The 10,615-nt window shown below is 40.0% G+C and overlaps 1 protein-coding gene across 29 annotated transcripts in view; it reads right to left on the bottom strand.

Annotated features, from left to right (window-relative positions):
- Window positions 1–6,986: 6,986 nt before the first annotated feature.
- fnbp1b (formin binding protein 1b) overlaps window positions 6,987–10,615 on the bottom strand; it is a 61,629-nt gene continuing 58,000 nt past the window's right edge. For 26 of the 29 annotated variants that reach the window (XM_016669874.1, XM_016669871.1, XM_016669860.1 and 23 more), the window contains one exon: window positions 6,987–9,806. In XM_016669874.1, coding sequence (XP_016525360.1) covers window positions 9,628–9,806 — 179 coding nt within the window. In that variant the 3' untranslated portion in view covers window positions 6,987–9,627. The remainder of the gene's footprint in view (window positions 9,807–10,615) is intronic. The other 3 variants (XR_001661706.1, XM_016669862.1, XM_016669864.1) reach the window with 3 other exon arrangements.

Raw genomic sequence — 10,615 nt, 5'->3', positions numbered from 1 at the left:
GTAATTGGTGGTTTTGGGCGCCCCCTACTGGTTACCTATAAATTGGATGAGAAACCAAAAATTCCACACAGTTGGTTCAGCGCTCTGTTGTGGTAAGTCAACAAATCCGGTTCTCTTCTAAATGGTGTTGGAGGTTTGTTCAGGAGGGTGACTGGAATCTTTGTTGCATTGCACAGAGCCACAGGTTGACCGGTAGAAAGGCTCACTGCGCCATATGTGTTTTATCAACCACTGATTACAGATTGCAATAAATCATATAAAAACCAACCAACCGGCCTCCGAGTGTGCATAACAGGACGGACGGGTAAAGACAGAGCTGTTACTGTCTTTACCCGTAACAGCTCTACATATATATATATATATATATATATATATATATATATATATTTTCCATTTTTTTTCAGGACAGTAGCCATGTATTGGGTTGCTGTTATTGTAAAACAGAGAAGGTTGGCCAGTTGGAGCTTTGTAGAAAGGACACACCGAGTAGCTCCTGTAACCCGCGTTTTGCGCTTTTTTTTTTTTGTTGCACCATAGATGAGTTGGCCCATCATTTTCACTTTTAGCAAAGGCAATCCATCTGCGGTTGTTGATTAAAAACCATAAAAAAGTTAATGGGGCATGAATAATTCTGCTAGACTGAGGGATGCACAACCACCAGGAGAATACACAGCACTGATTTAATCCTCATGAGCAAAATCCTGAGCATCAAAATCTGAACTCTTAACAATTTCCACTGCTCAGAACGTAACTTTTCCAGATGGAGGAACCAGTGGTTTTTCTCTTCTTTTACCAAATATTTCTTGTCAGTGCAAAAAAAAAAAAAAGAAAAGAAAACCTGATGCTCTTACTTTGGTAAAATATCTGAGCTGACTGGTATTAATCTCACACAGTTGTTGAAATTGTTTTCACATTAATTTGGCTTTAGGTCCTTTCCTAGCCCAGGACTGTTTGGTTTGGGAGAGAGAGGAGGAGCAGCAGGTGTTGTACTTCAAAGCAGTAAAAGTCCTCCATACTTTAAAGTGTCTGACCTGGAGGAATAATTTATATAAATGCTCATGTATTTTTCAGGAAAGTTTTTTTTTTTTTCTTTTCCTTTATGCACACCAGCATGTGACTCAAACACCTATCAGGCATGAGGTGAGGAGCTTGATGTGTTTTGCAGACCGCCGCCTGGGCAGCCACCTTCCCCCCCTCCCCTCCACCCAACACCAGCGTCGGCTCAGACTGGACCGCGTCTCCAGAGGTGTGCTTTCCTCATCAGGCAGCCAGCTCCTGTCGCTCCGGCCCAGACAGGAACTGCAGCCGTCACGGAACGGGCTGAAAGCAGCAGCAGCAGCAGGTTAAGATCACAGCCGAGGTAATCAGCCAAAAATCTTTACAAGCGGCACCCGGGTGACGGGTGCAAAGCAGAGGTGTTCAAGTTTTTTTTTGCCCTGAGGGCAAAAACTGGCCAATTTAAACCACTGGAGGACCACAAAATTCATTAGATTAAAAATTCAAACATTTGTGTTAATGTCAATTTTTTTTGTTTGTTACTTTTACCTGCTCAACAATAAACACCATTCTTTTTTTGTAGTAGTAGTTTGTATAAAATTAAAGATCCAAAACATAAAAATGGCTTTGGACTGTTGCATAGTTAAAAGTAAAACAAACATTTTTTTTTTTTTTTTTTAACAAAAAAGGTTCAATTATTTTTACCATCCTTGGCTTATATTCCTGGGCCGAACAAAATCATTTTAAGGGCCACAAATGGCCCCATGGCCACACTTTGAACACCCCTAATGTAAAGAAAAAAGCAGCCCTGGACAGCAATGTTTAGTGTGGAGGATCACAACCATTATTTCTGCACACTGGCCTGACTCCATCCTGCTGGTCCTATGGTGATGCAGAGGTCGTTGTTAAAATCTGACCATTAAATCAGATGACGATGTCAGCTGCTGTAGGTGTAATAATTCAAACCTGAAATGAGAAACGCAACCAAAACTGAAGCTTTGTGAATAGAAACAGTGACAGTAACGGTTCTCCCTATTAGTTTTCACTAAAATTGTGATTTCACTTGATGTGTAAAAAGCCTAAAATGACATCACTTCATCACCAACAACACCTAAAAAATTTAACTAAGCTAACTTTTTCAAACTTTTCCACCTTTCTAAGTTGACCAGTGTCTAGGAACTTTTAATGTAGAAGAATTTCTTTTTCCCGTCTGGTATTAGTACAATATGACACGGAGGATTAATTCTCCTTACTGCTCCTCAAAATGGGCAAGACAAGTCAGGCATTTAAGTAGCACAGCTGGGTATTGATCAGCTACAAGGACACAGCTACTCATCTTAGTTTGATTATATAATCCGAGAAATACTTACGAACTAGGCTGAGTGATACCCAGAGCTAAAGACACGATCTCTACAGCTCACTGATGGAAAACTACAGCCTCAGCCAATTATTTCATTATGTTTTTATGCATAATTATAGCCGAGAAAACAACAAATCATCAATCTCAGCAATAATCCATCACCGTCCAGGGTATTTAGTTTAATTATAAAGTGGAAATGCAGCAGGGAAATCAGCATCATCTGACCTGCTGAGATTTTGATGTTTGTAGCAGTCGCTCCGTGCGCGCCATCCAGTTCCTGACACCCCACGCCGCTCAACTGTGAGTGGAAATTGATGTGTTGTCTCAGATGGGTCTCCTTCCTCTCACTGCGGGCAGGCCAGACTCCACAGACCTCTTTAACCCAACCGCTCACATTACCAGAAGCCCTCAGCCGTACACTTCTGCACCGTCCGCTCAGACAAAACGGAGAGGTGACGGTGAGGTCAAGTTTCCCTGCTCATTGGTTTGCCCAAGTTTCACAAAAAAACACTACAATAAGATGTCTTATTGTAGTGTTTTTTTGTGAAACTTGATATATATATATATTTAAAAAAAGCATGCAAAATTTAACAATGGAAACTTTAACAAGATGGATGCGATCCGAATCCAAGCGGCACAGATTGGCCCGTTGCAGTGATGTATTGTGAAAGTATCCGTCTTTTGTGTATTTTATCTGATCTGGGTTTCTTTCAGCACTTTTAAACTAAAGCGGCGCTCTAAAGGAAAATGATCTCATAAAGTTTTGTGCCCTATCAATAAAGTTTAAACGGGGTCTTTTAATCAAGCTCCCTGAGGAGCGTTGATGAAAAGCTGTTCTAAGGCAACGCCTTGCAAGTAATGTTAATTGATGAGCGGGCCTTTTCAATTAGGAGTGCAGAGTGGAAGTAGCTCTGAATCATGTTGGGAAAGGGGAAGCTGTTTTGCTCCAGAGGATTCACTGGGACATTTTTTATTCTTTTATTTCAGCCATTTTGAGCCACTTTTGTCAGGTTTCAAAGGCCTTGATGAGGCCAACCGAGAGCGTGGTGGTGGTTGTCGTATGTTGTGGAGAATATGTCTTCATTTGGGCGCCGAAGCTTTAGCTTAGTAAACAGAAAACACTATTTGTATGCAGTTTGGGGAAAATGAATCCCTCATGCCATGATATACCATTAAAATGCCTATTTTATTTTTTCTATAAAATACAAGCATATGGCAAACTGATGTTTCTAAACATACAACTTAATTTTTTTTTCCAAACAGTTTTGGGGAACAGCGTGTCCTTTTTCAGAACTTGTTCTCAAGTTGTTAAAAGTTAAGAGAAGTTTCAGGTGGAACAAGTCTCCCCCCTGCTGGTGGCCCCATGAACTGCAGTAAGACGTTTTTAAGTATTAAAGTGAAGCACACTATTGTCTGCAGTAGACCCAGTCAGTTTATATAGTTTCTATATTCTGTTACGTAATATGGAGATCTATTAAAGTAAAAATTAAGAAAATTTACTTTTTGTAAGCAACTAGCAAATCTGCAGTAACGACTCACTTCAAATATTGAAAATTGCCTGTAAAAAGCGCAAAGCTTGACTAATTTATTAATTAAATGACATTCATTCACATAAATTGCCTTTATTTTCTCAGAGCAGCTTATCAATATGATTATTAGCTGTTCCTCTGTTCTTTGTTCCATCTTAAACTCATTTCTGAGATGTCATTCCATAAATGAAGTTTTAAAAGAAGGAGCAGGCTCCTTGGAATAATCCGTTTTTTTTTGTTTTGTTTTTTTTTTACATCATAAAGCCTAATAATCAGACTTTGTCTGCGTATAAAAAATGTGACTTCTCAAACACACAGTTGTTGATGCACATTAGCGCAGTAATGACTGGCAATCGTGTTCAAATCGCCAAGAGAAAGGAAAAAACAAGCATATTTTTCTTTCTTTTCAGGCATATTTAATTGGCACATAAAATTAAACACAATACAAAGTATTCAGTGCTCCAAAACAACAAGCATGGGGCCACCAAATGGAACACAAATGAAAAAGTGCAAAAAACACACCATTTGGTAGGTCTCATGACGGAAAAGAAGTCTTACTAGTCGAAGCAAATAAATCCACGGTAAGACTGTCCATATAGTTAAAATAGATGTTTTTCCTTTTAAAACTTTTTTTTTTTTCCTTTTTAATAAATTCATATATACTCTCTAATTCCATCATGTCACATCCTCTGTACAGGCAGGTGATTCTGAGGGCTAAAAGATTTGTGGTGAGGCAGATCGCTGCCGTAAATCTGTCACTTTGCTCTCGACGTTTATCACAGACACAAAATAAACTCAAAAAATCTTGACGTGATGAGATGGGGGTGGGTGGGAGCCTATTTATAGGTCTGCTTAATCACTGCTCCGCATGGGAAGTGTTTATGAAAACCTGCAGTAGGTGGATACTGAACAGAACACAAAATGGTGGGATTTTTTGTTTTATCTTTGCTGTTAAGAGGAGTCTTATTTAGGTGGGATGAGAAACAGAATATTCCAACAAAAATAAGACAAAGAGGAAGAATCTCAAAGAATATAAACAAATAATAATAAAGTTGAAATCTTGTACACTATGTGCCATTGAATATGGGGAAAAAGTTGTAGTCTTCCAGTCAGTTAGGCATGGGTCGGTCTGGGTTTCAGACAGGATGTAACCAAAATGTACGGCATGATCTAACTGCTTCTATCCAAAACTCTTTTGTGCTCTTGTGTCTTACTATTGAGCTTTTATTTCAGTGGAGTAAAATATACCTTACTGTGAATTTGACACTGAAAACACATCGTAGCTCTTGTGTGCTTTGCATATCCCACATGTGACGCAGCTAAAGAATCACCTCGTCATGCTGGGTGCTTAAATTTCAAAGTGAAATGAATTGAGAAAATACTTATATGGCCACTTGGTTAAGCTCTCAGAAATTTTGGGGGTCAGCTAATCTGTAAATATGAATAAACGATCCTGATCTAATGGCAAAAGTAACGTGCCCGGTCCTAAACCAGCAGAACAAAGAATACCACGTTCTTGACCCCACTTCACAAGTACTAAATACAACCATATCAAAAAAGTCTAGCGATAGCGGGAGAAGTGGCTTTTGGTCTTTTAGCAAAAACAGAAATGAACTACAACCACTAAAATCTGACACCATTCCATTTTTATTCACATTTTGTGAAGGAGGAAGTTGCGCTCACGTCTTCAGAAGTTTTTGTGTAATTTCCTTCGGCGACTTGTGGTGCAGCACCACCAAAGGCGAGGAGGTAAACGGGTTTGGTTCTTTCGACAGTGCAGTGTGAAGGTGAACCGCACCAGCAGAAAATGTAACAAATGTTCCAATTTTTGTCCCCATTTGAACCGAATCTACCTGACAAGTATAAGAAAGACAGCAGTAGCATTTTCTCAGTTGGCTGAGCAACAGCCTGGAGGATATGGTGGAGAAGAGATGCTCATTATGTCTGGAGAGAACTTCAGTCACCTCCAGATTTAAAAGGAGTTTAAATCGTAGAAATGTTGCTAAATGTTTGCAGATTTGAAAAACCACGGCATTCCTTGACACCAGTAATCCGGCCCATGCCTACAGACACTTTCATCGTATTAAACAAATCAGACTACATCTTTTTCGTCCCACCCAGTTAAGGCTCAATTCAGGTGATGATCTGTATGTTGTCACATTTCAGTCAAGAAAATGTTGATCACAGTACATTTTCGTATACAGTAGAAACAGGGATATTTATTTATTTTTCTGAGTTGCCTAAACCAAGCAGACATTTCCCACAGGGTGTTGGACTGTAAACTAGCCACAAGTCGCATTACGTTTTTACAAACAAATAGAAAAAGACAAAAATTCACAAGACGTGGCCTATCTATGTGTAAGATCAGTCAGAAAACAACATTATGGCTCCCTAACGTCCTCATCTGTCATTACACTTTGGAGCACTGGGAGAAGGAGGAGGGAAAAATAACATATCTGCAGTTAAAAACAAGAAAAACATGCTTTTTGAACAAACAGAAAGGAAATGTACATAAATATATTTAAAAAAAAGTTTATTAAAAAACCACAGGCACTGAACCCAAACAGTAGCATTCAGGTTAATTTAAACAGTGTGACCAGGCAATGAGGGTTAAACTGAACAGAAAGGCTCGAGGCAGCGGCAGCAGGACGGAGTGGGTGGGTGGGGGGTGGCGTAAGCCGCCTCTCCGAGCCACCAGCAGAGGGGGGCGAGGAGGAAGACAGGGCAAGCATGCACCACACCACACGCCCCGAGCCATAGCAAATTAAAAAATAAAATAACAAAAAAAAAGCAAGACGGGGGAGGCTCAAAGCAGCTGTGAGACAGGTAGCCTGAGCTGCCTGAGTGGGGTTTGTGGGGGCCAGGAAGGAGAGTGGGATCGAAAGGGTGTGGTCAGAGAGAGGAACAGACACCAGTGACAAGACATGAGTACTGTGTGGATGAGAGTGACGGGCCTCCAGCCGGTCCCGGGAACCTGAACGTGGTTTGACACAAAAACAAAGAAAGCAAGCAGAAACACGAAAAGAAAAAAAAAAAGATCAGCACCTCCTTCTGTTTCTGCTTGGATGAAACCTGCAAAATGAGTGGTTGTATTTTTAAAAAAATACTTTTTTTAAGGAGTGAAAGGTGAAGGCGATGAGACTGGGATGACTTGTTTTAGGAAGTTTACGGCTTTGTGCGGCTGTGTTTTAAAGTCCCCCTTCGGGCTCCTGCTGCTCTTCCGTCCTGTTTCTGACCACACACTTTCCCGTAATTGTGAGTGCCACAAGGAATTAGGCAGAAGAGAGAGAGAGAAAAAAAAAAGAGCCGGGCAAGGGGCAGCGAGGGGCGTTAGGAGAAAGGATGCCAAAAAAAAAGCCTCTTCATCGCCGCAAGCAGAGTTAGTGACATTAAGAAGCAAAGCTCTGCTGTAAAACACCAAGGATCAAATTGTGTACTGTCATCTGAGTGGTGGTGGTGGGGGGGTTAAAATGGAGAATGTTATGAGAGGTAAAACCAATCTCTTTTGTTCAGCGGAGGAAGCTCAACGCTGCTTATAATTTTTTTTATTTTTATTTTTTTTTGTCAAAATGTTTGTGAATTTCAGCGGCATTCTTATCATCCATCGCTCTCTCTTTCTCAGATATTTCTCTCTTTAAAGACTGAGCCCATCTTTCACTTTTTCACACCGTGGTTTTCGCCGCGGCTGCTTGCCCTGCCATTCCTCTGCCAGCCTCTCGCTTTTAGGAATCTGCAATTTGAAAGAATACACACAAACGAACAAAGAAACAAAAAAAAAGATGACAAAAAAAAAAGAAGAAAGTTAGTCTTAAAGGAAAAACTCGAAGATCCCAAATATTTAAATATGGATAGAAGAGGGGTTGTGGTATATGTGAAACTGTTAGAAGTAATAATAATGTGTTATAATGTATGGTGCTTTGCAAAATTATTCATACCCATTCAGCTTTTCCACATTTTACCATTTTACCACCACAAACATTTATGTATTTTATTAATATACAGATTTTGTGAGCTGGATGAAAAAAATGTGAACATAAAAAATCGTGAGTGGCAACCATTTACATTCATCCCCCTTCAATCTGTTACCTTAAATAAAAAGTTTGTTGGATAACATTAATAAAGAAATGGAACCAGGAACCAGCACTGGATGGACTAAAAACTAAAAATAAAGTTATACAGTTTTAACTTGGCTGAAAAAAATCCCAAACATTTAACTCTCTCTACGATCTAAAGATGGCAGTGACCCTTGATCTGCTTGAAACAGCTATTTTACAGAGACTACATAAAAATATTATTAGACTAGTCCCCAAAATGCTTCCATATGACTGCAGAAAAACATGCCTCAAGTGTTGTCAAGGGAGGTTGAATATAAATGCAAAAGCAATTTTATAAACCATCATTTTCCTTCCACTTTAAAGTTTAAATTCTCTGGCGGTAATGTGGTAAAATGCGAAACAGGATGAAAAAGTATGACTTGATTTTGATCAAGGCACTGAATGTTAGTAGATCGACCAAAGATATGTCCGTAAAGCTACAATCATCAGTTTATTTAGCCGTTATCTGACGTGAGTTTATGCTAGCAAGCAGCCACCGCACTTTGTCACAACATGCTAACTCCAAGTCATGACAAAACACTCACAGATGCTGCAGCATGCAACACTCCTCAAAAACTCTCTGGTAAATAAAAAAAAAGTGCCATAACAAACCCTGTGAAAGCCAAACTGAGGCCTTTGTACTAATCTGAGAAGTAGTCAGTCTGATTTGTTGCACGAAATATTATGTGGCAGTGAAGTGGAATGACAGACGGTGTTGCTAGAAGACCCATGCAAGACACCACGGAGCTTTAAAAAGTCGCAACCTCAGCTCAGTCTCACCATAGAGCTGAGAGTGGCTGATTTCTTTTTCCTTTATTCCTTTACCACTGGCCTGGAGAGAAAGATCCAGAGCAGGCCAACAATACAGTTATCAAAAAGTGAATCGAGAATGTGGAAAAAGAACAATAAAAAAAAAAGCAGTAAACTTGATTACTATTCTTATAAAATCATCCCTCATTGGGAACAATAATTGGTTTTACATTTCTTGATGCGCCAGCATCTATAATATTAAAGGCATGCAACATTTTTAGAGTTGAGGTCACGGATTTTATTGTGTTTCTATTTCTGATCGGCCTACAAAAAGTAACTGAAGACATAAAATTAATACAGCAGATCTCGACAGCGTTTTGTATGATTGCACATTGAGCATGTTTGTTGTTTGGGTGCAACGAGTTACAAAAACACATGATTCAGACAGTCTTTCAGGTGATGGATCAGACCCCTTGAGTAATATTATGATAATTCAAGTCCATATTCTAACATTTAAGATTCTAACTCAAGTGTAATCAAGAGGTTTGTGTTTGAAATGTATTGGTGATCATTGTCAGCAGCTGATTTGTCCCGCAGCTTTGACTGGAGGTGTCATGACTCGTGTTGTACGACCACTAGGTGGCACTGCAGTGAAAATGTGTGCCTTGTCCTCACAGTCTTCACACAATGGACCTCAGAATTAAAAGGCACGCTCCCTGCATCAACTGTCGTGAGGCACAGCAGACAAATATGATTGGTCCTTCCCTCTACGGAGACGGGAAGTGCATCTTTCCGAGCGGCTATTAACAATCTATAATCTTTGACCCAGTCAATGGAAAGATATTGATTAAAGTAACAAAAAAATAAAATAAATCTGTCACAGGGTGAGCTTGCCAAGTTAGATGTACGTCATAGCACCTTTGGCATTCGGTTCCAGATTGACCTCAATGTAGGACGTTGGGACGTATCCTTCTTCGTCCTGGTTCCTCCGAACCCGCGTCCAGCCGTCTCCTTTGTCTTCTTCTATGACGTACAGAAGCTCGCCCTCGGCCACGGCGATGGTGCCTTCGTTATGACCTACGCAAGGAGAGAAACAAAGTGGACGTCAGCTCCTTTAAGCTCGAAGGCTTGCAGGAAAACGGCAAGCTGTGTTTAGTTGAAAAGGCGGCCGAAAACATCAATAAACTAAACACAAAACGGCTCTCTGTGCATGAGATAGAGGAAAACAAAACTGGCAGCAGTTTGCATTTGAATGGCCCAACATCGACCTGTTCAGTTATGCAAGAGCTTCTAATTTATCTAGCATTAACGTGTTCCTTAAGAGTGTTTAAATAAGACTTTTAGTGATGAGACGAAGATTGAACTTGTTGGCATTAATTCTAAGCGGTATAGTATATGTGGAGAAAACCAAGCACTGCTCATCACCTGCCCAATACAATCCCAACAGTGAGACACGGTGGTGGCAGCATCATGCTATAGGGGTGTTTTTCAGCTGCAGGAATAGGACGATTGGTTGCAATTGAAGGAAAGATTAATGCGGTCAAGAACAGAGATATCCTGGTAGAAAACCTCTTCCAGAGTGCTGAGGACCTCAGATTGGGCTGAAGGTTCACCTCCCAATGACATTTTTCATTAATGAAAATCTGAAAAGTGTGGGAACATACTGGATTTAGGTCTGGATTTTGACTGGACCATTTTGCCATTTTAAATCTCCAACCCCTCTTCAGGTTTTCTGCAGCCTGTAATAGGAAAAGCAATTCCTAAAACCTTCTTGGTTACCTCTCCAATTAATAATTAATTCATTGAATGCTCACGTCTCGAACTTTATTTTCTAATCAGGTGAGTTATAAAAGAAATGTCGCACTTGATTTTATTTAGTGTTATCA

Source organism: Poecilia formosa, unplaced genomic scaffold (genome assembly GCF_000485575.1).
Source record: "Poecilia formosa unplaced genomic scaffold, Poecilia_formosa-5.1.2 Scaffold28, whole genome shotgun sequence".
Classification (NCBI taxonomy): domain Eukaryota; kingdom Metazoa; phylum Chordata; class Actinopteri; order Cyprinodontiformes; family Poeciliidae; genus Poecilia; species Poecilia formosa.
Note: the sequence above shows the minus strand (reverse complement) of the source record. Positions and strands in the feature narration are given on the sequence as shown.